This window comes from Rhopilema esculentum, chromosome 6 (assembly GCF_057945365.1).
Source record: "Rhopilema esculentum isolate cy_ngs chromosome 6, ASM5794536v1, whole genome shotgun sequence".
Taxonomy (NCBI): domain Eukaryota; kingdom Metazoa; phylum Cnidaria; class Scyphozoa; order Rhizostomeae; family Rhizostomatidae; genus Rhopilema; species Rhopilema esculentum.
In genome coordinates, this window is record NC_142820.1 from 7,458,025 (window position 1) to 7,485,067 (window position 27,043).

The 27,043-nt window shown below is 36.5% G+C and overlaps 2 protein-coding genes across 3 annotated transcripts; one reads left to right on the plus strand and one right to left on the minus strand.

The window, feature by feature from the left end:
- Nucleotides 1-562: 562 nt before the first annotated feature.
- LOC135686345 (uncharacterized) lies at nucleotides 563-7,854 on the plus strand. The gene is made up of 2 exons (XM_065202554.2): nucleotides 563-4,142; nucleotides 6,152-7,854. The coding sequence occupies exon 2, from the start codon at nucleotides 6,201-6,203 to the stop codon at nucleotides 7,146-7,148; it is 948 nt and encodes a 315-aa protein (XP_065058626.2). The 5' UTR covers nucleotides 563-4,142; nucleotides 6,152-6,200; the 3' UTR covers nucleotides 7,149-7,854.
- LOC135686339 (uncharacterized) lies at nucleotides 7,698-26,965 on the minus strand. Of its 2 annotated transcripts, XM_065202544.2 has the most exons (8): nucleotides 26,806-26,965; nucleotides 20,635-21,081; nucleotides 14,234-18,377; nucleotides 13,215-13,343; nucleotides 11,719-12,285; nucleotides 10,742-10,808; nucleotides 10,322-10,438; nucleotides 7,698-9,794 (listed from the first exon to the last, which is right to left on the minus strand). In XM_065202544.2, the coding sequence occupies exons 1-7, from the start codon at nucleotides 26,832-26,834 to the stop codon at nucleotides 10,341-10,343; spliced, it is 5,481 nt and encodes a 1,826-aa protein (XP_065058616.2). In that variant the 5' UTR covers nucleotides 26,835-26,965; the 3' UTR covers nucleotides 7,698-9,794; nucleotides 10,322-10,340. The 2 variants fall into 2 exon arrangements, with proteins under 2 accessions (XP_065058616.2, XP_065058617.2); XM_065202545.2 differs by lacking the exon at nucleotides 20,635-21,081 and having other exon boundaries at nucleotides 26,806-26,955.
- Between the last annotated feature and the right edge of the window lie 78 nt (nucleotides 26,966-27,043).

The window sequence follows — 27,043 nt, forward strand, 5'->3', positions numbered from 1 at the left end:
ACAACCAGGAAAGCCTCTTTACTCATAGCTTTAACCGTCATCCTTGCTGTTTGCATCGGATTTATCGTAACAATTTCCGCGATATTCGGTCATGCAGAAATCGTTAACATTGGTTGGCTATCGACAAATTTCCTCATACTTTTTGTGATAGTCGTATTCTACACGCGTGCCTACTTATCGGTAAAGAAACGCGTTGCTCAAAACACCATGAACAAAGGACAAAATCGCCCAAGTCAAAGATACCAACGCCCAGACTTTGAGTTTGCAAAGGGCATGATTTTCATCTTGGTGGCTTTGTTTGTTTGTTATGTTCCATACTTAATCGTTGGGATGCTAATTGCAGTTTTGCCGCAGTCTTCGTCGGACACGTCATTTAACCTGCAAGTCGCATTCTACTGTGCATTGATTTTCGTTTACTTTATATCCTCATACAATGCTTTAGTTTTGATCTTTTTTGACAAGAAACTCAAGACATTTTTCAAGTCACGAATAAAAAAGGGATCTCAGCAACAGAAGAGCGTTGCATTTAAAGACACAACTGTTTATCTAGAAGACATACAATAGCCGATAAAAGACTGGATATACGTAGCTACCACGACAGTGAATTTTAGTATCATATCAAACTGACTATCAGTGACAAGAAAAGCAATCATGTTGACAAGAACTGGGTGAAGCATTAGCAATCAACCGTATTGTTTGGAACAGATGGATTCTGACTTTGAAGTTGCATAAAAAAGCAAGAAAATGCGATTCATTTCGAATTTTTGACATTGGATCATTTCCTCTCTCAAGAAGGCCTTGAGAGAGAAGATCATTGCAATTGCCTAGATCTCAATGCAACAAAACAGCCTGGGATTAAACTTTGGCCATGCATTCTCTTGTTTTATTTAGACCAAAAAACATGCTTCAACAGCATTATATTGTAACCAGACCTAAAAAATGCCGCTTTGCATTCATGCTGACAGGTTTTACAGTTACCATTTCATTTTTAAAGCAAATATATTTCGGATTTCTTAAAACTTTAGATATGCTTTGAAGTAACTAATTGCTGCTTCTACAGAAAACAATTCTCACACACCCAAATGCGACAGTGCATGTAGTACGCAACTAAAATGTTTCTATAAAATCGATTACTGCCTTATTCCGCACTAAAGGTATACGTTAGCAACCAATCGTTTGCTTTTTAAACATCTGTGGATAACAAACCCATCTGATGTGTGCAGGGCCGTCGAAAGGCAGCTCGGGCACAGAGGTGATTCACGAAACTTGACCCCCTCAAGAAAATTTCCTGTGGCCACGCCCTTCAGTCTACCGGAGAGCAAGGGAAACGCCTTTTTTAGGTACATTTGTTGAAAAAGTTTATTAAGGACTTTTAAAAGAATGTGTAAAAGCATTTTACATGAATCAATGACATGTGGACATTGCTCTGCGATGAATTTACAGGCGTTGATTCGATATAAGTAGCTGAAATAGTAGCTTTTTGCATTATAAATAGAGCTTGTTACTTTATTACGGGCCCCATTGGAGCACGGGTCCCAGACCTTTTGCCTCTCCTAACCACCCCTCTTAACGACCCTGGATGTATGTTAAACATGGAAAGACTAAGATCTCCTGTATGGAAACCTTTGTTTCTCTCAACTCTCCCCATTTGTCCTTACATAAAACCAAATATGTAAGAGTCTACAAGGATTATCTGGAGAGGAATATCCAAAAGAAGTTTTGGTAATATAGTAGTGCGTTAAGAGTGATACTTTGTTTCAACTTTTCTATCAGAATGTATATTGTCTTTATTATTTTTCAACCTGTAAATGTCAAAATTACGATGATTTTTTTTATAATTTCTCTACCTTAAAGAGGTCTTTTGGCTTCCTGAAGAGAAGAAGATAAGCTGATGATATTAAGCATCAGTTGGAAAACCTGTCTAATACACAGTTCTCCCACTCCTCTAAGCCGTTACTCCTAAAAATGACTCGAATCTTTCCTGTAGAGACAAATCTCTAAGAGGTGTCTTCTCAAGGTCCCTGTCGCTATTGAACAATACATACTGAGTGCATTATGTCTAAAATTTTATGTATTAAACTCCAAAAAACAACATAGCATCTTGAAGTTCTTAATCTTAAGGATACATGAAGAATAGAGGCACATTGCTGGTTATGATCATGTTAATAGTTATCCTACATTTATTGTATGTATTTTGACTTCTCTGCAGTAAACTTGGACTCAGTTGGCAGAAGATGCCAAACCTGCATACTAGTATAAGAAATTCGAAAATGGCTTTGAAAAAAACAAACATTTGAGTAAACTAAAGCTTTTCGTCTGACACTCTTCAGAGTTTAAAATGTCAGAACATAGATCGAAAGAGGCAACAGGTAAGATCTTTGTTCTGACGTTTTAAAAGTATCAGACGAAAAGCTTTAGTTTACTCAAATGTTTACTTTTTTCAAAGCCATTTTGAAGTTTTGTACCACCAAAAGATTGTTTACAAGAAGTTCCAAGAATAACAACAGTTAAAAACGATGAAATTTTTTAACGTGCTAATGACGTTAAAATTAAAGCTAGCTTTATAACTATGAATTGATCTATTGCTAAATTTTTACTTTAATGAAGCACCTATCTTGGCATTCACGACCAATAAATTGAACAGTCGAAGCTTGGGATACAAAGTTCAAAGTCATCACGCAGGTGGCATAAAGAGAGTCCCAAATGCAGCGTTACATATTGCTAAATGCATTCTTGATACTGTCACAAAATAAGAATAATTTTTATTCTGTATTGAATAACTTATAAAAAAAGAATTAAAAAATTTGATAGAACACAAAATGTGCTTGACATAAAATCAACAACTTACCTATTGTCACTTTTCGGCCATTGAAGTTTCTGCTGAGCTGCAAACGGAGGGGTGTTGGAGGATAAGAATCGATGCTTTTCAAGCTGCAGGCAACCAGCGCATCAGGCAACTAGTCACTAAATACTCGAGGATGCAGTCTGTGAATAGCCTTAATATATTTCAAGCAATATAGGTCCTTGAAGGCAATCAGCTGAAGTCATTACGTGTATTTCATTAGGCCAATAAGCCAAAACAGAGCCCTTTGCCTCAAAGAAACTGCCAAGCGATGCATCAAAGCTTCTTGTCAATTGTTGTAGTTAAACCCAGGAGAATAGAATGAACTTGTCACGATCTCTAGAATTGCCTCGGGAAACTTTTTACGATTTTGTATTCTGTCAAGTAGACGGGGTAATAAGATTGCTCGAAGCACTTTGAAATGTTTGGTTACACGATGGATAATACTAAACTTGGTAGGATACGTCATGAGCCTTTCAAGTTTTACCTTATTCTAGCAAACGGTGTCTAAATGTATCCATACTGGTATTTTTAGCTTACAGTTAATACATTCAAATTTCCGGGAGTGATTATCATCGATTAACTTGCCAAGCTATGAATTAAAACAAATTTTGCTAATAAAAAGGATTTATTCAAGAAATTAAATTCATCATGAAAACCAGCATAGATACATAAATGATACAAAATGCGTGCAGAAGAGGCAGGCCAGGTCTGAAATACATTTCTTAATAAAATAACTTTTATATACCAAGAAGATCTTATGTTCTCTCTCCTTTCAAAGGTGATCAATCCAGGTTTAGCCTAAATTCAATTACAAACATCTGGAGCAACTTTTGAAGCAAACATTTGCAAACTGTATCTCGCTGTCACCTATTCTGAGGAAACATGATCAAACAAAGGAAGCCACAAAGATTGTTTGTAACTAAAATTAAGCGGATCGCTAAGTGTGATGAATAGAACTGATACAAAATCAAACCTTATGAGAAACTATATAGACATATTTGAGTTAAAAAGTCGAATTCACATTATATTTTGTATTTCCTGAAGACAGTCAACAATAAATGTTTATTTTGACACCAGCCCTTTAATAGCCTTTCAGCGTCGTGGTAGGTTCAAGTTCTGTTAATTCTTTTACAAAAGTGCTAATATTAGAATATATTGCATCATTTATGAGATAAGGCAAGCTTTTCATTGTCTTTGGCCATCAAGGGCCATTCAAGAGACAATTGTAGAAGAAGGAACGAAGCTAAGTTGGGTTTTTATACTGGCAAGCTGTGGCACGCTGAGAGAAGGAAAAGAGGTAAGACTATATATATTGTCACTGCTTTCTAGATGAAGATTATATTTGAAAAATACTGCAGCAAAGTTAACCCTTGATGCAACAAAACACAAATTCTACAACATTGCAGCAATATTGCAAAATAATAATAATCATTATCATAACGAATTTTTTAACAGAATAAAAACTTCAAAAGTTACAAAATTGCTGGTATGGATTTTTTTCCCGTGAAAAGAAAAGTGCTTTAAAAGGAAAAAAATATGTATATCAATCTCAGATCCACAAATCAGTTTAAAAGTATTAAAATATTAGAATCTTATACATAGATGTGGTTTATAATATCTATAAGAGCAAATCCATTGTCAGATGTTCTTGGAGTACATGGTATTTCATTAAACGTCTTTGCATCTATGAAGCCTCTCCGCGCGTATTCAGTTTTTATCCGTGGAAGGTATTCGCTTCATGCAACAATCCTGCAACAACGACAGGTCAAATTGCTTCATTGCAACAATGTCTAGTCAATTTGCAGCTATATTGTACCATATAAATTCTGCATTTATGGCAGACCATATCGTAGCAGTAATCTACCATGCACATCTTTCAATTGCTTTTGTAAGTTTTGCATCATTTCAAACTTTGTTGTTATTGATACTGCAACACATAAAGGTATTTCTCAAATTTTTCTTTTATGCTCGATTTGCAAAAAAGCGTGTTGTATTTTTTATCGATGCTTCGAGTAGCAGAGGAGACCCCATTGATAGTGACTCACGAAGATTTATTTCGTCTATGCAACATCTTGTATTTAAATGTGTCTTTCAAAATTACGATCACGTTTTGCTTTTTGCAACGAAAATGTTTTTCACATGGCATCTCAGGTGAAGCGCTTGCGAAAATATTTATTCAATTACCTTGCTTGCTATTCGTTGGAAAGTCATGGTGCCTTTTTTGAAAAATGTTATTTCATTTCATTTGTTATTTCGAGAAAATATATTTCAAGAGAGTTTATGAAAAATCGAGATACTGGAAAAGCTCTATTAAGCCCCCGGGGCCTTATTCATTTTTTTCAGTCCTATAGGGAAGCTTAAAAGAGAGGAGGTCTTTTAGAGAGAGGGGGCTCATTAAAAATTCAAAGCAGTAATGTTTCACAAATGCCTTTGGGCATTTATTGTTATGAAAATGTCATGCAAATATTCGCAAAAAAATTTCGCTAGCAGCCTCGAAAGTTTAATCAATCAATTATAAGGTCCTCATCTTCATCAACAGCACCAGGATAAATTGATAACCCTCGGACATCTTCAAAACAAATTTCGACCGACTACTAAGTCGCACAAGATAGTCTCGTATTTAAAGCATACGATCTTATCATCATCACACCCATCAAGAGACCCACTAAATACGAATGTTTTCTATGTTTGACATCAAAGGCTAAAGAGGGGGGGGGGGGCTTTATAGAGAGGGGGCCTTATTTAAAGTTTTTGCTCGATAAGGGGGACTTAATAGAGAGGGGGGCTTGATAAAGCTTTTACGGTAAACATGTTCTATGGTGGTCTGATGTCTTATTCATTTGATTATAAGATATGCGGTCTCAATTTGATCAGAGCAAGACGAAAGCCCACAAATCAAGAGTTTTTCATCTCGTAAATAATTTGATTTAGAAAATTAGGTAATGTGTAATTCATTTTGAGGTACCTAGTAACCATTTTGAGTTTGTTTCGAGATGCCTAGTAACCAGACAATGTTGACTGGAAGAATCGAGTTCAAGAAAGTTTACTCGTTGTTTGTGTTTTTAAATCTATTTATATCTCATGTCCCACTTCGAAAGTAACAAGACCCAATGAAATATGCCCTTTGCCAGGTCAAATTAGTTGTTCTTCGGAAGTCTGGATGGTGATGCTCGTTTCTATGGTGTTGTTCTCTGTAAGTTATTTGTAGTCCATATTTGTTTTCAAATCTAATTAAAATTTCATTATCAGTATGATAATATTAAATAAAGTCGACTTCATTACGAAAGATAAGCGTTTACATTTCAGCAAATATGGCAGAGAAATGAAAATCCGGAGTGCATACAATTGACTGAAAATGGCGGATGAAGTTCAGACGTTCAATCCTAGCGATCCACAGTTTGAAGAGTGGTTCCTCATTTCAATCATAACAGTAAATATGGTTGCATCACTGTTTGATATCCTTATTAATCTATCTTTGATGTGCGCCATATGCAAATTGAAACTGCTAAAGAAAATCTCATACAGATTCATTATTGCCTTATGCATTTCAGACACATGTATTGGTGCAATTGTGCAGCCTCTCTTAACGGCAAGGCTCTTGTTGACGAACAAAGCAACACGCACAATTGTGAGGCTCGTCTACCAGTTTTTTGCAATAACATTCTGCAATGGGACGGGGATGCTTATTTGCACCATATCACTGGACAGATACATACATATGCGATATCTACAACGATATAGCGAACATATGTCAACAAGGAAAGCAAATGCCTTGCTCGTTGGCGTTGTTCTTAGCAGCACCTGCATGGGTGTGGCAATTACGATTGCAGCAATCAAGGGTCACGTTCTCTATGTCAGCAGCATCGTTTTGGCTGTTACCTTTGTGGCATTGCTAGCCATTGCCATCTTTTATACAAGAGCATACCTTTCGATCAAGAAACGCCTAGCAAATATGAAGATAAAAACACCAAACGTAAGCAGAGGTCGGAAATTCCCAAGACCAGATCTGATATTTGCCAAGGGCATGCTGCTTATTCTTATTTCTTTGATAATTTGCTACATCCCATACCTGGTTATTGGCGGTCTAGTGGCATTGCTGTCGGACACAGAATCAACGAACGAGCAATATTCATTACAGGTGGCCTTTTACTGGTCATTGGTTTTCACATATTTCGTTTCGTTTATAAATGCCATGATTCTGTTTATATTTGACGAAAAATTAAAATCTTTTGCAAAAGCTTTCTTCAATCGAACACACCAAGCAAGAAATCAAGAAACAAGGGCTGATATTTACCAATTGTGAGAAATTTTGTCATATGCGACATTTAAACATTTTCAATTAAAGGTATTTCATGGTTGGAAGGAAGGCTCGAACGAAATGGTATCTATGGCTAGGCATTGTGTTTGACAGCTATTGTCAGATCGAAGTCTCGATCAAAGACACCCCCGAAGAAACAGTTCTGTATAAAACCGAGCAATGTTTCTATAACCAATAAAGAAATATATAGAAAATTTACCAACAAATGGAGAATGGAACGGAGGGACTTTTGTAGCCTAATAAACAACCACGGTGCAGCCTAAGTACTATGAGACTGAAGGAGACATGGAAAATATAAGCGTTGGTCAAAATGCTTAGGTAACCACGCTCCATAGAGGAAACAATTTCTTTAAAAGGGACAACATCCTTTCCTAATAGCACTATATTAAGGACTCAGTTATGAAGTAAGGGTTTTTAAAGCGACAAGTAAAAAATGGCGTTGTTCTAATTGTCAGAGTTAAAGAGAACATCTGCGACAATCTAGATTTTATGGCAGCCAGAATTACAGAAGACACGAGTTATCAATGTGAAAGCTGAACAGATGACGTAACGACCATCAATGAAATCTACAGCTATAAGGTCTATCAAAGTAAATTTATGTATTTAACATAAATTATGGACCTCAGATTTCCAAGAAAATATACAAACGTGGAATATTTAAAAACATAAATTAACAGCCGATTTTTACTCGTCGGTTGCTCGAAAAATCATATGCCAATACCCGCAAAGATAAATCTATTAACTTGGGAGCCCACAGACTGTATCTCGTAGATTGAGCATCTTAAATTTAAGAGCCTGTTTCAGCCTGACAAAGGTCTTTAAAGAGACATCCCTAATGCCAAGCATCATCACTGACAATGTTAGTTATCAAACTACACATTTCATAAAAGAAACAAATGAAAAAACTAAGACAGTGCCCTTTCTAATGCACCTTTAAAACAAGGTCAAAGAATAGCCTGGCTAACGAAAAAAAAGACTCTTCTTTGCAGGGCATTTGCTGTTACTGGGTGGTTTTAACAGTATTTTTAACAGTGCTATTGAGTATCAACATTTAAGGGGAGGAGATCCCTACTGAAATTACGACATAGATAACAAAATTCATCCCTTACTGGGCAAAATGGTTTGAAACGAGCAAGCGACTAGCTTATCTGAGGTCATTTGTAATCGCTTTTACAAGAGATTATTTAAATATTTCTTAAATCAATTAAACTACAGATTAGAAATCACACTAAAAATCATTAGTAAAATAGTTGAAGTGCTTTCTTCAGAGCAAACATATCATTGAACTATTCTATTTGTTGATTCAAAATAGATGAAACGTAAAAAAGAAGGGATCGCCAAAATATGGGTCTTTTTCTCTGATAAAACGTGGTGCAGTTAACATTTAATCTTATGGACTAGCATTGGAAATTTCCAACTGCGAAATGAAATGTCCTGAGCATAGGCGTAGGAGATGTTGTTGAAAGACTGCAGCCCAAACAAATCAGGTAAAAATGATCGCTTTCAGTCTCCATTCGTGCAGTTTTACTCAACGAAGCAATAATATTCGGGCAAGATCCAAGCATCCACTACGCCCATGGTTCAGAGTTCCATAGCTAAGAAATGAAACGCTTTGAAGTCAAATTCAACCATTTCTAGCAGAAGTTCTATCTAGCTCAGTGCATAAATAGGAGAAATAGTTCTTTTTAATTCTTTCAGAGAGATTGCCTCCCTTCTCTAGCCCCCTCTGAAGCTCAAACTGTTTGTGTTTCTTTTCAAAAAATCTCAACATTATACTAAAAAGAGATTGCACAGTCCTTACTGGCTGGGTTTGATAGACTAGCAGTGGGCTTTGACCGAATGGGAAGAAATTATTAGAAAAGATATAACGTCATAAAGCCACTGAAAGGTGACATATGATACATATAGTTAAAGGAGTTTGATTAACAATACACACATATTTTCACATAAAAATAACTGCATTAATTAAATCGAGAAACCCATAATTATCATACATTATCACAAAAAACCGGCATTTGAAACGTACATTATCTTAAGTGCTAAAATGAGAGTGATTATCAACTACTACAATTTGAATAAAAAACTAGAAATTTGTGACGTAAAGAATTAAAAAAATGATTATAAGAATCATAACTCCGAAAACTGCATTTTGAAAATTGAGAGAAGAACACTGTCTATGGTGTTGTAATTTGCTCCCTTACTAAAAAATCTAAATCTCTATGTACGAAATCATCATTAGGGATAATTAAAGCACATTGTATTGCCAGCTGCATCGATTGAATCATTCATGCACCGAAGCAGCTTAAGAACCAGTCCTAGATTTTCTGTACATAGCAAGTCGGACAAACTGTATCCCATCACCTCTTGATTAACTCATTTCACAGAAAACGTATATTCTTAGAAAAAGTCTCAAATAAAGGTAAGGAGCATATAAACGGTTAAACGATATATTTTTGACAACCTAAAAACAAAGCAACGCTGGCTTCAACGTAAAGCATCGTTCTTGACATTCCAATCATTGAGACGAACGAATCCTTAAATTATCTTTCGGCTACTATTCAGTTGAATACCTCAATTCACTTGTGTTGGGTTAGGCTGAACCTTGTCTGCCAAAGCAGCATCTACCCTTTGCTGAAAGACAACGATCGAGCAATCAAAAAACTACTTCAATCGATTACTTAACTATCGACCTATTTATTAACTGGTTCATTGACCTATTCACTTAATTGTTCGTTCGTTTTTCAAACATTTAGCTTGTTAGTTACATTGTTCGTTCCAAGGTGTGCCGAGTTACTATTTCCAACCAAAAAACCTTGGAGAAGAAAGCCTGTTACGACGATGGGGACAAGAAATTTAGAATGGTTGTAGAAGTGAATTGATTACGACCTCGGTTTAAATCGCAGCCTCACAGCAAATTTATATCTGCATTTACCTACTAGACCACAATCTCAACAGAGGACACCACTAAACATTCTGTAAGCATATGTGCATTTTAAAGACAGCCACTGCCTAATTGCACCAATGCTTTCAAAGCCTTGCCAAAAGTAATCAAAGGTAACCAAAAGTGTTTTGGCAAGATTTAATGATTATCAAATTCAACAGTGAATTTAAGAAAGAAAAAAACATGCGTTCTACCGGCGATAAAATATTTCACTCACCTGGCATCATTTTACTGCATTATTTAATTGTATTTTCTGTCACATCAAGCGTGGCTTCAATATCCATATCAATCTTTGGACTCACTGATTCATCACTTTCAATTCTATGCTTTGAGGCTGAGGAGAAACCACCGTTTATGGTGTTAAATTTTTTACGCATACCATAGAATTGAAACAAGGCCTAATATGAGTGTGATACTGCGAGCCTGGAAAGAGTGTATTTACATGCGAGATTTATGCTTTACAATGAAAGCACTTTGTTGATCAAGAATTCATGTCACTGTTTTGAAGGCTTTATGTAATAAAAAGATCTAATAGGAAACAATTCCTTATTAATGTACTGAAGTTACTGCAAAGACAATTCTTAAAACAAGAAGCCTTGGTCTGTCGTTACGTATTTAAGACAATTGTTAAATCTACCTTTTTCTTCAGTAATAGATTCTCCGGGAGAGTTATTAATTTCAGTTCCATTTTCAGTTTCACGATTCTGAAAAAGAGCAACAGATGAATTATAAAGTCATAAATTTTCCGGCTAAAGTTGAGAAAAAAAAACGCAGAAGAAAATCATCAAATTTCGAAAGCAGTTTTATATAAACTAACGGGTTGCTTGGGTGACAGGTTTATTGGTGGATTTGCAAGGTCGAAACAGTTATGATTTTTTAACAAGATTTAGAGATTTATGAATGACAGGAAGTTGTTTGAAATTACAAAGACATCTAATGAACATCAGGGAGATGACGTCATAAAGGAGAGATGTTATCCACCAGGTAAAAAATTTTGAACGTTTTTAAAGAAAATGGCTTCCAAAACGCGAAAAGTCTCGTTACAGGAACACTTCCTCTCATGGTTCTAAAAAAATAGGCCGCGAGCTTTCAACAAAAAGAAATTATTTTGGCACCGTTTTGATGAGCAGTTAACAACATCAAATCTAATTTATGTATCTTAGAGAGATTAGCAGTGTCCTCAACGTTATCTTTTCTTTCTGCGTGCAAGCAATTTTCATAAAAGTTAGACCGGCTTCGATAACCATTTGCAAGAGAAATGCTCGCTTCTCGAAAAGAAATTGACGGACTACAGTTGTAGCACGGCATTTGTTGAAACCTACTGGGAAATATTCTCCACTCAAAAAGAATGACGTCATGATGCAAGCACAGCATTAGCTCTTTAACAGAAATGATTTGATCAAAAGCGTTTAAAATGTATAACTGGGGCGAAAAGTTAAATAAAAAGTACAAAAATTGCATGTGTTTTGGCAGTTTATGTTCCATGTGTTGAAGTGACGAAGTTAGTAAGACACTATGCTAGTGTAAATTTTTCACGCTGACATTAATCGTATATGAATTACCTGTGTTCGATATTTTCCGTACAACGATATTTTGTCAATGATAAATACAAACCTGGACGCCTGCGTCAAAATATTCATCGATAATTTGTACAAAAGTTTGTGGAAACAGTCCAGTCGTATCAAAAAGGGTTCCACGCAGCCACCCATTTTCCTCTCTAGAAATGATTCTTATTGTTTGACCGGTCTTGAAATTTAAAGCTTCCTTTGAGTCACTGACAAAGTCTGACGTTGCCATACAAAGTCGGCCCGACCAATCTTCATCTGACAGACAAACAGGCAATTCTTCTCTGAAATTAACAGGCCCGGAATGACTAGGATCTTCTAATAGAATCTTTTCAGTAATTTTTCCCGCTTGGTTCAATGTTGTTTTTTCCGATAAAATGTCATTATCACTTGTTCGAGGGGGTAAAGATTTCACTACGACAACAAAACTCGAAGGAAAAATCCCAGTTCGTCCATTACATCTGCCCTCCAACCAATCATTGCTTTTCTCTGAAAGAAGCTCAATGGCATCTCCGGACTGGAATGTCAGTTCCTTTTCATTGTCAGCGACAAATGGGTGCACCGCAAGAGCAAGAGGTCGATCGAGTGTCAATAGTTCTTTTTCTATGCAAGGTGCCTGGGGATGATAAAAAGAGGGCAAATCAATGTTTTACACAACAAACAAAATTAAAATCATAATTAGAGAACGGATAACATTTGAAAAGACAGTCCATAGTGAAAATTAACCTGAGACTTAATTTTTTCTAGAAACTGGCTGTAATGCTGCCCTTTCACATGGATATCTTACCCTAGTGCAAAATTTCAACCCCTGTTGAAAAAGTGAGCTGGATTCAGCCCGAACCTCGTTAACAAACAAACAGAAATGTACTTAGAACGGCACTTAAAGGAAAATAGAATAACAAAGCATATAAGATAAACAAATGCAATATAGTTTGATATCGTAACAGTTCGACCAACATGAACAGTTTCTCAAACCTTTGATCAATCATTAATATGATTTGGAGTAAAAAAGGAAAAACCTACTTGCTTAGAGCCTTAAATTCTATTTTGGTTTCGTTTAGCTGTGCTAATTAACCAGTTAATTCAGGCAGGTTTTCTTCCGAGAAAAATTTGGCATTTAAAAACGCCACTCGATCATTGATGGCATCAAATATGCTTTCATTTTGTTGTTAAGAGCGAAAACATTAACGATATAGTATGTAAAAATGAGTTGAAATAGTTTATACTTTGATCTTTTGATAACATAAAAATGCAATCGAATCGCTTCAAAAAACTGCGGGTATGATCCCTTGGACTTAGCAGCTTACACAAAAAAAGTTGTTAAAAATTAATTAAAAAAAAAACAATTAATTTTTTCTACAGCTGTTGCATAAAATAGGCATTCGTGGTACAAAAATTAAAAATGGCTTCGAATTTAGCAAAAGTTTTACATCATACTTTTTTCAAAGCCATTTTTAAACAGACATCCCTTTTTCGCAGGAAATTATTCAGAGGGTGAAAAAGAACCAGCCAAACAGGTCTAAATGATTTCTTTAAAGTACTCACAATAATTTTCGACTCTAGAGGAACAACGACATTCATGTGATTCACGGGTACCATGCCTCTTTTAGTGCCAACTGAACCAAAGAACCAATCAGCGTTGACTTGAAATTCTAGTGATATCAAGTCTCCAGCCTGAGAGAGGAAAGATGTCAAAGGCGATTAGAGAAATGCAATATACAGTCAGACAAGTCATTGGCTGTTTGTCAGACAAAGAATGTTTTCAAAATGCGAGTTTTAGGCCCTACGCTTTCATCAGAGTTGTCGAGTAAACAGATCTTAATAGAGTACATTGCATACTATATATCACAAGTAGTAACAAATATAATCATCAAACATTGCAAATTGTCAATTATTAATAAGAATTATATGGTAATTTCAAAATCTATTTTTCGTCGCCTTTATTCATGCGATTAGTAAAAGTGACGACGAAAGATCACACCACAGACACAGCTGGCGTTTTCAACCCCTTCACAAGAAAAAGGAGCTGGTTGGCAAATACTGAATATCAACATAACATTAAGATTGATAGTCAAAATCATAAAGCTGTAACTAACATGTTTTTAAATTGATGTGAATTCAACAATTGCAGAGATAAGTTGTCTCCTTTTTGCTCCGATCTAATAAGACTACCTGACAACATATGATTGTCGCCACGTAGTAAAATAAACAATGATAAATAAGAAAGAAAAAACATCTGCGGGAAAACCAGCTTGACAAAGTAAAATCTTCAAATGAAATACCTAAAGGGTGTGATTCAAAGCTCAAGGCCTAACAACAATGGGAAGCATGTCTCCGAAATTTGTTACTGCTTTACGAAATCCTACAACTCAATGGGAGTAAGCTGACCTATATCTTTTGTATTAGAACCATTCATATTTAGAGGGTTTTTGATAGCAATTATAAGTACACCCTGTTTTGTATCAGCTCCGCACTTTCTAGTGAGACAAACTAAAGCAGCTTAAACTCTTCTAATAGCGATAGAGCACACAGGTAATGTCTAATAAGCTTTATGAAATACTTACGCTGAAAGTAAGATCTTTCGTGTCTGATGTTTTGCGGTCGTAGAGCGCTATAGCATGCGGTTTTGGAACGTTGTCGCATTCACTGTCGTTGCTATCCTCCCGCAGTATTGCTGGTATTGGCGGTCTTGATCTATAAGACACTACTGGAGCATCCGGCCTGGCTGGAGCCGATTTTCGTCGTGCCCTATTCTCTTTTACAGGTGAATTCTCAAAACCTATTGGTCTAGGTGGAATTTTTTTGCGCTCGCTTTGCGCTGAGTTCATAACACAAGACGCGTTTATTACTTTTGGAAACGACTTTGGTCTGGGAGGCTTGACAGGTGTTTCCCTGCTAGATTTTTTTTCAGTAAAAGTTTGATCGGAAGGAGAATTTACAGCAACCGGTTCACCATCGCCTGACCTGCACTGAATTTCGATCGAATTAGCGATGTCTGTTTCCTCAGAATCCGTTTTCTCAGTGTCACGCTTAGAGCAGCTGCCCTTTTTGTTCTGCGAAAACCCTACGAGTTCATCTGTTTCGGTGGTAACTATATCAGTGCACTTTCCACTCTCATTATTTACACCCTGTGAATTGTCAGTAATTTTCCCTGTAGTATTCATCGAAAGAGAGCTTGATACAATTTTGATAGCGGAGTTTGATTCAATGTCTCTTTTATAAATTTTATTGGAAATATGGGATTTTTTTTCAACTATGTTTTCCCGATTGACAGTATATTCAGCTGTTTCAACATCTGCATTCGAGTCACCAGCCTCGGAGGAATTCAAATTACAAAGACCTGAATCAAACTGGAGAGATTCAATGTTTCTAACGAACGGATCTTCAGAACATGAATTGACAACTGGCAGATTATCATTTCTATTTTGTTGAGTGCAAAAGGAATCATCCATGCTCCGGAAAGATTCGCTCAAAACTGTGCTGGTCTCCAGTAAGATTTTATCCAGCTCTTCAATTTGAGACGATAACGTATTTGTTGCTTCGTTTGTTTTTGATGGTGAATATGGAATATCTCTGTTGTTGTTATCATTGATCTCTGTAGGGTTCTCCTTTGGAACATCTCTTTTATTTTGAAATTCACAATGATCAGGACCAGGCCCATCAGTCTCTTCGCTACAAACTGCTCTCTGAGTATCTTCCTCTGTAATTGAATTTTGCATATTGTCAGACAAAACTTCCTTATCTTTATAATCGCCTAGGTTTTGTGGAAGCGAATTGATGGTAGAACCACTCTTCGAAACAACGTCTTCTTCATTGCAAGATTCTTCTCTGTTTTCGATTGTCTTCCTTTCCATTCTTTTTTGTACACTATTTCCCCCCTGATATATGATCTTGGATGTTCCTTTCACCTTCAAAGATGAAGTTCTGACAGGCTTTTTCGGGGTAACCTTCTTACGATTTTCAGGCTTCAGGTTGTCATAAAGTGCAGTGTTTGCTGATCCCAAGTCAACTTGTTTTACTGTCTTAGTTTCAAAACTATTCGAGTCTTCCTTCGCACCCTCATCCAAGCTTAAAGCTTTAAAGCTTGCAAGAGACCTCCCTGGCTTAGGAGGAGCTTTCTTAATCTGCTGTACATTATCTTCTGGGCTTTCATTCTTGTCAGTTGTAACTGATTCACAAAATACAAAATTTTCCATGCTAAATGACAGAGGTCTCTTCGGCTTCTGCGGGGCAGGACTTTTCTTTCTAGTTTCTACTTTAGTTTCAGAGTTCTCTCTTTTAAGGCGCCAAACAAATGCCAGTGCTTCTTGTCCTTCACGACGAACCTCCTCCGTGGTTTTATTGGGACTGTTTTCTATTTTGTCGTCCAACGGGTTCCCATGCACCAAATTTGCCTTACCATGGATCGCTGGAGGTCTTCGCTCTGTTGGTTTCTCAGTGGTACTTTCAAAGAATTCAAGTTTTTGCGAAAAATTTTCACTTGCTTCTATGTGCTTGGTAGGTGCTTCATTTGACTGTGTCACCACAGTCCTTTTTTGAATAAGATTGGAATCACAGGCTTTTAAGTCTGCATTTAACACAGTATTTGTCTGACTTTCATCAATACCCCTAGAAACTGTCTCATTTTCCGGCCCTTTCGTATCAGCATCGTCCCTTGCAGTGTTGGTTTTGACGCCATTGTTTTGCAAAGAATTCTTTGCCTTGGTAATTAATAGAGAATGAGCGGCTGAAGGTGGTTTGGCTGGCCTAGGAGGTGGAGGTGACTTTATCTCCTTGTCAATTAACTTGTTGCTGGTCATCATACTGTCAAGCGATCTGAGATCACTTTGAACGTACATACTGGGAGCTCTAGGAGGCACTGGCGGTTGACAGTTGGTGGCAACTTTGGAAACTGCATCAGATGGCGGCATTTTTGGTGGTGGGGGTGGTGTGGATGGCGGCGAAGAGGTTAGTCTTCTTCCTTTTATTGACCTGCTTTTACGATTTCTGGCCTTTGTTGTAGCAGTAACTGGCGCTGGCTTCCCTGGCTTTGGTCTTCGCCCTGGATGGCTGCTATATGGCTCTGGGGCGGTTTTCTGCATACCCTGCGATGAATTCGACTGATACGGAACCTGTGCTCCAGCCGCTGCTCCTACATCTGCTATTTTAGCGGAAGTTTCTCCATTAAAAATAACCGTTATTTGTGAAGTAAGCGAAGACAAAGAATCTACAGATCCCGAACTCTCAGGCTCCGATTCTGATTGAGTCCGAGGTAATGATGATGCTTCGGACAGCCTGCCTTCAGCAGCTTTGTCTTCCTTTCCTGGCCTAGATTCTGATTTCGTCCGAGGAATCAACGGCATTTCATCAAATACATTATCGTCTGGTGTATCATTTCTGCCATTTGGTCTAGATTCTGATTTCGTTCGAGTCAATACAGTTTTATCAAAAACCTTTTTATCAAAGTTAATAACATGTTTTGAATCGGACATTGTCCGGTGGACAACAGATGGTTTACAGGAAACACTGTCACCTTCTGATTTCAAGCTTTCAGAAAAATCTTTGTTGTTTAAGTCAGATTTCAATTTGTTTTCTGAAGGTCCTTCTTCGCTTATTTTTTCTCTCAAGGTTATTTTTGTACTAATTCTGTTTATAATCTCTTCACTTTGGACACTTCCTGGAAATTTCTTTGATAAGTTATTAACCTCATTTTCCTTCCCTTCATCGAAAGATCTTTGCTTGCCAAGACTGGGCCTTCTTGGAACAGATGGTTTAGGTTTCACTGCAGGGGGAGCTGACATTCGTCGAATTCCTGGCTTTACAAGCGCAACGCCTCCATTTAACGCATCTCCGCTAGCGTCTTTATTCGACCTATGTTGCTTTTCAGTTTGAACTACATAGTTGGCAACGGGTTTCACGGTATTCAAAACGCCGTTCGGCCTGCTTTTAGTTCTCTCTGTATCTGTAACAACTTTGCCTGCTTCACTCTCACCCTGCACTTCGATGCTTTGTCGCAGGCTGTCATCAGATGGAATAGAATGGACTTCATTAAAAACTTCAGGTTTTGAATCCTTGTACGATTCTGCAGTTTTAGAGCTCTTTCCAATTTCATTGTCAACAAATACAGTTTCGTCAAATTCTTTCTGCTTCTCTTTTAATTTTGCTAGAACAGGGCTAGAATTTATTGCATCGTTTAGCGATAAAACAGGACTGGGAAGTTGTTCATCTTGCTTAACTTTATCTGGTTCAACACTGGTTAATTCTTCGTTTTTGATCTGCAGCCGCGCATAAACAGCGTTTGCTTGAATCGCATCACTAAGCGTAACACTCCCAACGGAAGCGGTTCTAGTATCCTCGTGCGGGTCATAGACATTGGTATCTTCCGTTATTGCAGCTCCCTTGGATTCACAAGAAACTATCGTCCCTACCTGCTCGTGAACTAAGTGGCCGTTAATTGGCTTTGAAGCCTTTGTCCCGAAACTTTTAAGTTTCACGTCCCGTTCGCGTTTTTCTTCGACGCTATTTGAACGCGTAAGAATAACAACATTTTCCTCTTGAGTTGTCTTGATCAACTGTCTCTGTCCGTGATTATTAAAAGACCTGCCGCGCGGTAATGTAGAAGGCCCGCGTGCTTTTGATTTTTCACCAACGGTACTTGTCGATTTGCTACGAATTCTCCTCATATTCTCTTTGCTCTCTTCATTTTGATGCACTGAAGTAGTTGTTGGCCTGAAAATAAAATTGAAAATGATAATTTTAGAAAAATTAAAAACTGAGGAAGAAATCAATCGTGATTTTAACATTTGCATGTACAGAGACCTTCATCAGTTGAAGTTCAGGTTACAGGAATCAATAGAAAGGTGTGCTATATAAATTACTTTGCGAGCTTCGCCAGTTCAGTTTTATGAGTATTAATCTATTTCACAATGCGCTATTTTAAAAAATATTATTTTGATTAATAGGTGTAAAAATAATGTGCCCAAAGAGACTATCTTTAAATTTTGGAAAATTTTTACACATACAATTAAGCTCCAAGTGACTTCAAATATAATTTTCTTCGTTCAGAGCCATCACATAATTAAATAAGGCTTGAGAAAGCACTAGGACCATAAAATGTAGAAAGGGCTCATTTGTAATTTCAGGCCAGGTCAGTTACCCATAAAACATAGGAGAATACTGCATCGTAATTCAACCTTGCAAATTCCTGAACCTACCAGACAAACATTGCTAATTCAGCAAGACAAAAAATACAAAAAAGAGGCAAAACCAAGCTCTATAACATAACTGTTAAGAAATATTCTTAGCTAATAAATGTCGCGAGCAACGACAGCAAAAACTTTGCAGTATGATAAACCGAATGAGAAATTAGAGTCGAGGATGACCAAAGTGACAAGTGGTATAAAAGCCAAAACGATTATAGTAAAGACTGGACTTCGACAACTTTAATCTTGGATTTCTTCTCAAGATGGATTTCTTCTCAGTAAATGGAAAGAAATTGTTGATCGTAGGCATAAAATTATGCTTTGACCTTATACCAATAGCGATTTTGAAAAGATTCGCAAGACTGAATTATATGGCATTCCTATTATAAAGGTATTTTGTCAATATTGCAGAGAAGGAAGAACGACGAACAGCTGCAGCAGACCAGATATTGCGGCCACAATTACTTATAAAGGCAAATAAACTAAAAACTTACAATAGTTATAACATAGATATAATGTAAAAGCAAGTCGGCAAACCTTTGAAGATCTCATTAATCGAATTTCTTGTAGAAACATTAGCAATAAGATGGTAGTGATGAAACTCGCTGGCCTTGAAATGCCAAAGTATTTGTGCATAATGTATTCTTTTGGTGCTAATCTTAACTTTTTAACTCCCCTCTCACTCTTGGCCTTCATATACTATAAAGGGGCGTTAATCGCAATGATTTGGGGCTCGTCTTTCCACGAGGAAAATTCTCAAGATCACTGACGGTTTAATCTCAACCCAGATTGAAGACCAAATTTTTAAGCAAGCTTGAGAAAGCAAACAGATCCAAGTTAAGAACCTCGGCACAAAATCACACGGTTCTGAAGGCGGTGTGAGAACGAAAGATTAAGCAGACGCGTTCGATCTTTAGCCATTTCAAAAGCAGGCGAACAGAAAGATTCTGGTTTTTATCCCGTCTGCTAGGTAATTTATAACAAAAATAATAACGATCAACAAGGTGTTAAACACAAGTGCGAAACTGCTGGTATTTTGCACCAACATTTTATCCCATAAATCGCGTTAAGAAATCAATTAATACATCGGTTATAGCTGTTTCTTTGTGGCATTTGGCTGCCATACCACAGAAACCTCTAATTAAAGAAAAGGAGATAAATTGAAAAGTAAACCTATCTTCATCACGACCCTTGCCCAAAGCTCAAAATATCCCCCTTTCCTCGTATAAGTCTAAAATTGATTTCTGACAGTTTGTGTTGCGTTAATTAACCCTCAATGTATTCTAGAATGATGTACATGATTATTATCAGATTTATAGATAAATTGCGATTAAATGTGAAATCGGTTATATTGTGCATTCACAATATCATTGGATAATTCAAAAAACCCTACAAGTCTGGATAGACAGCCCCTCGAATAAGTCTTCGCGATAAAATTGTTGTCGCAATACGTCACTGACGACACGTGGATAGATTCAGGCTCAATTCAGGAGCTCTGCAGATTCTACTGCAGTCATTAGATTTTCACGCATAATGACAGAACTAACCAAAAATGGGAGTTTTTTAGGATTAAGGTGATGAAAAAATTAATTATTAAGGACACTAATATATTTGACGCTTTTCTTTAAGGATAATTCTTACCTTATCCCATGCCATATTCGACTAAATTTGCAAGGTCCAATATATGAAAACATAGTAGCATTGCAACGATATTGAAACAGGCGTACAGGAAACAAAGCGAATGCAACGAAAACAAAAAACGATCGAATGGTTCGATCACTCACTTTGAAGCAGGTCCTTTTTTGTTGAATGATAACATTGGAATAGGAGGTGCCGGTCTTGACGGGCTAATTGAAGCTGCTTGATCCTTGGTTTCATTTGATTCCAAACTAGGAGGCGTCGGTGCTTGGCGTAGAGGCAGTTCTCGTGGGGGCTTTTTGGGGGCATGGAGAGACTTGCTTCGGCTTACTTTCTTACTTTCTTTTCTGAGCTGCTCTTCGTCGACTTTTGTCGCCTTCATTGACCTGAGCGAGTTAAATCCGTTGTAAATCTCTGATTTGGGGCGTTGTTTCTTGATGAGCCCCGTGGACGAAGGAAGCGTGGCAAATGCGAACCCGTTTCCACTGTGATTGCTTTCTGTTGGCGAATATATGGATCTTGGGCTGGGAAAAGGCTCATTGTTCAGAGGAGATTGATTCAAAGGTCTCACATCGACGATCGTTATTTCAGGTCTAGCATGCGAAAAAAGACGATAAAATTTTTATGTAGACGAATACTTCTTGAATAATTTAGAAAGAACTTTAAACACGATATCTTTTTAGACAAAAGTTAAATAATGCAAGAGGGCCGCCAAGGATTCTCACTTGAACATATGGCATCATCTTTGACATGCCATGACGAAGTTAGATATTGAAGTTTGAAAAAACAAGCTCTGCTATAACATCTCGAAAAATAAGTCGGTTTCCTAACGTCTTTTTAGCTAGAACGTCAAAATCATAAACTGTTACTTGACACAAAAAGAACAAACCTGAAGTGTTGCCCTTATCACAAAGCTTCCTAATACAGCTGATAAACTTATAGAATCGATTGTGGCCATGGCAAAATTTTTCCTAACAGCGCTTTTGTACCGATGTTATTATTAACTCTAAATAATTGGATTTTCTAGACAGTTGCTACGATGTTTATTGTCTTAATATAGCTGGAAGCATAACCTTTGTGATTAAACAAAATTTTGTGTTACCTGAAATCAAAATTGACAAAACAGGCAATTTGTCTAACTAAAAGGAAGATATTGAACTCGTTCGACGTATTAACTGGGCTGACACTCTTTTGTGAAGCATCAATTAACGCGGTTTGATGCAGGCAGACGCGGATAAACGCAGACAATAATGTTTTAAACAGTTTAAAAGCTCAGCTCAAAAACATCGTTTTACTCTAGGTTTTCTTTTTACTTTTGGGTTTTTCATGTGGGTTTTCTTCTAACAACAATGCAAATGAATACCCTTAAAGGCTGGCCACATTTGACCCGATCAATGTGGCTCAGTTAGCTTGTCAACGAGAAGGCGGCCACACAACGAAGAACCAAGTATTTAGCTCATTTTGTTTCAAACAAAAAATCTACTTTACACGGTTCAGGTATTAAACTATACTGCTACAGGGTCATTTAGTTGGATCTTTTAGAACTCGCTTTTCCGTAGAATATTTCGGAGAAAGGATCCAATCGTCATTCAGTGCGGTTGAAAATAACGAAAATGCTAAAAGGTAACGAAAATCACGGCCAACCCCCGCCAAAAAACGTAACAACCTGTACTGCACATGGACAAACCATAATTTTGTAGCAGCTGCTAATGAACAGGCAGCTAAGCTTAGGGATTATCTCTATAAAAGTTGTGGATCTACGAAGCTAGCAATGGAAGCGTCAAATAAATGACTGAATTTACCTTAAAAAGACGATTATTGATAATGTCCTTTAATGTTATCTAAAAATTCTCCAGAGCACGCATCTTAAAGGATGATAAAGCATTGCAATTCATTGGCTTATTTAAAACAGGGTGTGGTTTACTTCAGTTGTTATCTTGTTATTGATAGAATAGTTTGTTGGGAAGTTTAAGGTTGCTTCGTTAGGCACGCTAGGTCGGTGAATTAAAGTACAAAATTTTGGCAAAATAGCTGCTTACTTGCGCAATTTGGCATTAAATTCAGTATTATTTCATTAAGAGTAATATCTAATGAATCAACAGATGAATGAGATTTTACCTTTTAATTGTTAAGTCTGTATTTTTATTTTAGCTACAGATCATAATGGTTTTCAATTTCTGGATGAAATTTTGGAATAGTGACTATAGCCCTTACACTCTACAATTTGATAAATATATATGTTTGATTGAAATTGAGAAAGGAAAAAACGAGAAAGATTTGGTCAACTAACAATTCGTGGATGCTTTTGTGATCGTCTGCAGTACATAGGGCAATAGAAAAAGGGTACGTTCCGATATATTCAGCGATCATCTCTGGAACAATCTTTATTCCGTCTATCAGAGAATGGGCCTAAAATATGGCCTAACCTCTGCTTAACATTGCTTTGTGGGATGTACTTATAAACCACCCGGAAGATACCATTTAGAGGATTTCGGTACCATACTGGTATTTCATATTGCCAGCACGAGTTTATTTTTTCCCGTTTTACATGACACAGAATATGGTGGGAATTTACCATAACAATAGTTTGTGTATCGCAGCATCTTCTTATCATGCACCAGTACTTTTTTAACTTTCCTCATCATTTACATTTGCTTGACCATCAGCCAAAAGAAACTACTCTGTTTATAACAGTTTGCTAGCTAACATGTTGGTAGCGTTTCTGTATAAAAGCATAAGAGTGTGATATTGGCATGGCTTTATGCATGGTGCCACACTGGTAGTGCAAAAGTGTAAAGGCTTTAATACTGTTAACTGATCATTCTGTTGGGAAACTGACCAAAAGTAGCTAAGGCCTCACAAAAGCATTTAAGCACCTTTTGTATAATTCAAACTGTACCAGTTATACATAATATTTTTGCATTGGTTCTCCTGGTTAGATAATAGCAATGTGGTTGAAAGCCAGAAAAGTTATTGTACTCACTGTAGAAGTAGAAGGAAATATTGCCACAACTAAAACACCACAGTTAGCATTGATAACTTTGCTACAAACAACCAAATTATGGTAGTTTTTTACATTGACACAACATTCTAAGATTTGGTGGAAAAATCTTTATAACAGAAAAGACATCTGAATTTCAATCATCTCTCCGGGAGAGAAGCATTGAACTTGCCAGGTCACAAAATCCCCTCATTAAAAGTACTTATTGCAAATCTTACATTTTTGCAGTCAAGGGTTAAAATTCCAAGACAACAGAATCAATATATCAAGAAAGGGCATATGACTTGAACCTATGGATTACTGTTAAATGTTGTTTGTACCTTAATAATTTGTTTGGTTGCTATACAGTCTTTTGAACTATTTTCATAATAAGTCTGTTTTGACAAGAACTGTGCTGCCTACTTAATGAGCTGTGCCATAAACAAGCAGCATTTTAATGGGGTTCAAGTGATCACACTTCCCCAAGGCTTTATAAAAAACACATGCAAAAATTTGTTTCAGATGTGCCAACAATATTAATAGGGTTATCAAAATATATTAAAGGCAGCATGTGGCAAACAATCAACCTACTCTGTACCTACCAACAATACCCATTCAATTCTTTCAAGCCAGAACATGTTTTGAATATACTTTCATGCCCATGCTCTTTAAGTGTGAAAAGGCCTTCGCTAACAAAATATATCAACAAAGTTAAACTAATATTACTTCACAAATGATTTATTAATTGGGCAGTTCAATCTCTCTAATATACAAGGGAAGTGGGACACAGCTGGAAGAGAGACATCCTGCATCTATGTGCATCAACTCACTTAGTTTCAAACAAAGTCAAAATAATCACTTGTTGCCTAAATGATAAAAGAAATAAAAGCAATATCACAACAGTGCGAAATTTGCAAAAACAGTATAAATATTGTGAAATACTGCTGAGCAGAATTTTTTAGAAAAACAAGACAATTGAAATTTTATTTAATTGAGAAAAATTCATGTCTGTATGTTGTATTTTGCATTTTAGGACAGGACTTCCCCTGTACTGCTTTTAAAATAGAGGTTAAAAAGATATCCATCCCAGATAAATTATGGAAGCTTCATATAAGACCAAAAAGACCTCTTGACAACAACAACCAAGAATGATTGAAATGGGGAAAATTTGATGTTCCAGAGCTAAATGAAGCTTCAACAAGAGATAAAGCAATAGAGAAAACAGGATAATACAGAAAAATATGTCAAACTTGTGACAGATCATAATTGAGCATGCCGATAATGAAGTTCCTGGACCAAGGAGTGGCAAAGGAAGGTTATGTGAATATTTATGTCAAATAAAACATAGTGTAGAGGTGAATGGGGAAAGAAACTGAAGACAATCGCAGAAAGGCATAATAAGACAATTATACCTAACAAAGCAGAATGGTGGTCTCCATGACCTTTACATCCTGGACAATAATAAAATTTACGATGAGAAAATAATACTTTGCCTTGGTCAGCTGTAAAACTATTGCCTTATGAGTATTACAAAACAGCACAATACATCAAATGGTGCTTTTCTGATTATTTTGGCTTCTGAGGCTAAACCTGAGAAAACAATTAAAATTTAATAGTCTGCTACTGCTAAAAACTTGTATTTGCATTTCTAAAAGCTTGATCAAAGTATTGAATTTCCAAAAGTTTTTCAAATATGAAAGGTTCATGTAATTTACTTTATCTTAAATCAATTCCAAAATCTGAAGAACATTTTTCTAAAGTCATTCAGCAGAACTGTGTAAAAGAGGAGGGTATATGCCTATGGGACATTAACACCCATTTATTCTTAAGATTTAACTAAATATTAACATCCATATACAAGGGAAAGAATAGCCAGGGAAAGGTTTCAAAAAATATTATCCCTTATTGCAACTCACTCAAATATACAAAAAGGCTAAGACTGTTAATGAAAAAACCTTTAATAAATGAATAATTCTATGTTTGTTCTAAAAATATTTAATGCTCAGACAACTGGCGAGCAATATGAATATTAAAATGATAGTAGAAAGCATTTTAGTGAAAAACCATCAACCATGAATCCTCTTGAAACATGAAGGGCTATCAGAATTCATTCAAAATCTATTCCACAGCAGATCAGGAACTTCCTTGGGTGAAGTGGTAAGAGTTCTTTCAAACACAATGGCTAATTTCATTAAAAAGACAAGAGCTTTTGAAACTGATACATGTTGGTATTTGATAGGATAAAGGAGACAATCTTGTTTTTGAAGATGTACAAAGATATTGGCACGAAATCAAGTAAAAAACAAATTGAGATCGAATTCTTTATGGAAAAGAAACTTCCTGTTCTTTAAAATCTATTGCAACCAGTGCTGACCAGACAACTTAGGTTGCACTTGAAATTATAGTAAACAAGGGCAAAGAACACTTGATAATTTGTTATTTCCAAATTAAATAATGGTTGAAACATGACACGCGCAGAATCATGAAGGATTATATTAATTGTTTATAGACCACATTTGACACCTGGTTATAATGAAGTCGTTAAATGATAAAAACAATACAAGCACGTTATTACCAAATTCAGAAAATATTTCATCGTACTAATTGTCTTTCTTTTAGAAATTCATGTTATTCTCAAAGCAAGTGTTGACAAATAAAATTACACTGGCAACAGGGACGGTAACACACCTCCAAACTGCGAAGCCGTCTTTACAGAGGCTCCAAAACGTTAATCAGCTCTTGACTTAAATCTCGCAAAAGATTTTAGTATTTATTATCACTCACTGCAACATAATCTTAATAAAAACTCCATGAATGTATTCTACATTGGAAAGAAATGCAAATTATCCGTCTTTGTGAAAATTATGGTTGAAAATGTTTGCAAAGATGGACAATGGTTAAGCAAAAGCACTGGCGTATAGGCGCGGAAGATTATTGAAATAAATGACAAATTAGAAGATCTGCAAGATATTGAGAGAAATCTATAACACCTCCAATGCCTTAGGTCAACAAATCTTCGAAAAAAGTACACGATTTGAGCGACCACTGAGATTCCCCAGGAAAGGCTTGGTAACGCTTCGCTTCAGTGGCAACACCGCATGCATACACAACTTTTCAATTCAAGGTTAAAAAACTGACAAGCGCGTAATCTTGAATATTATCATAAAGAACTTAGCTGTGCTTGAGAGACTTATGGATACTTTTTCTGCTCGAGGCCTATCAAAAGTCCCTTTTTCCCTTGAAGTCAAGACCTTGACAAACAATAACGGTTTCAGTCCAGGCGGATGATTGTCGATTCAAGGTTAAATTGCACTAGGTACAATACCTTTATACATACCTTGCAGAAGACTTTTTGCTTCTAATCATTCTATCGCGCTAATGATATAACTGTTAATTCCGATTTCGCATGACGAAACAACTTTCTCCAGACGAAAACAATCATCTTTCTCGCAAATCAGGAAAACAAATTCATTCTTCGGCGACTAAGCTCCTCCGCAGAGGTGTATCGAGGAAGAAGAATTGCTCCTCCACACGTACATAGTTTATGCGATGATAATAATAATCAAAATTATAAT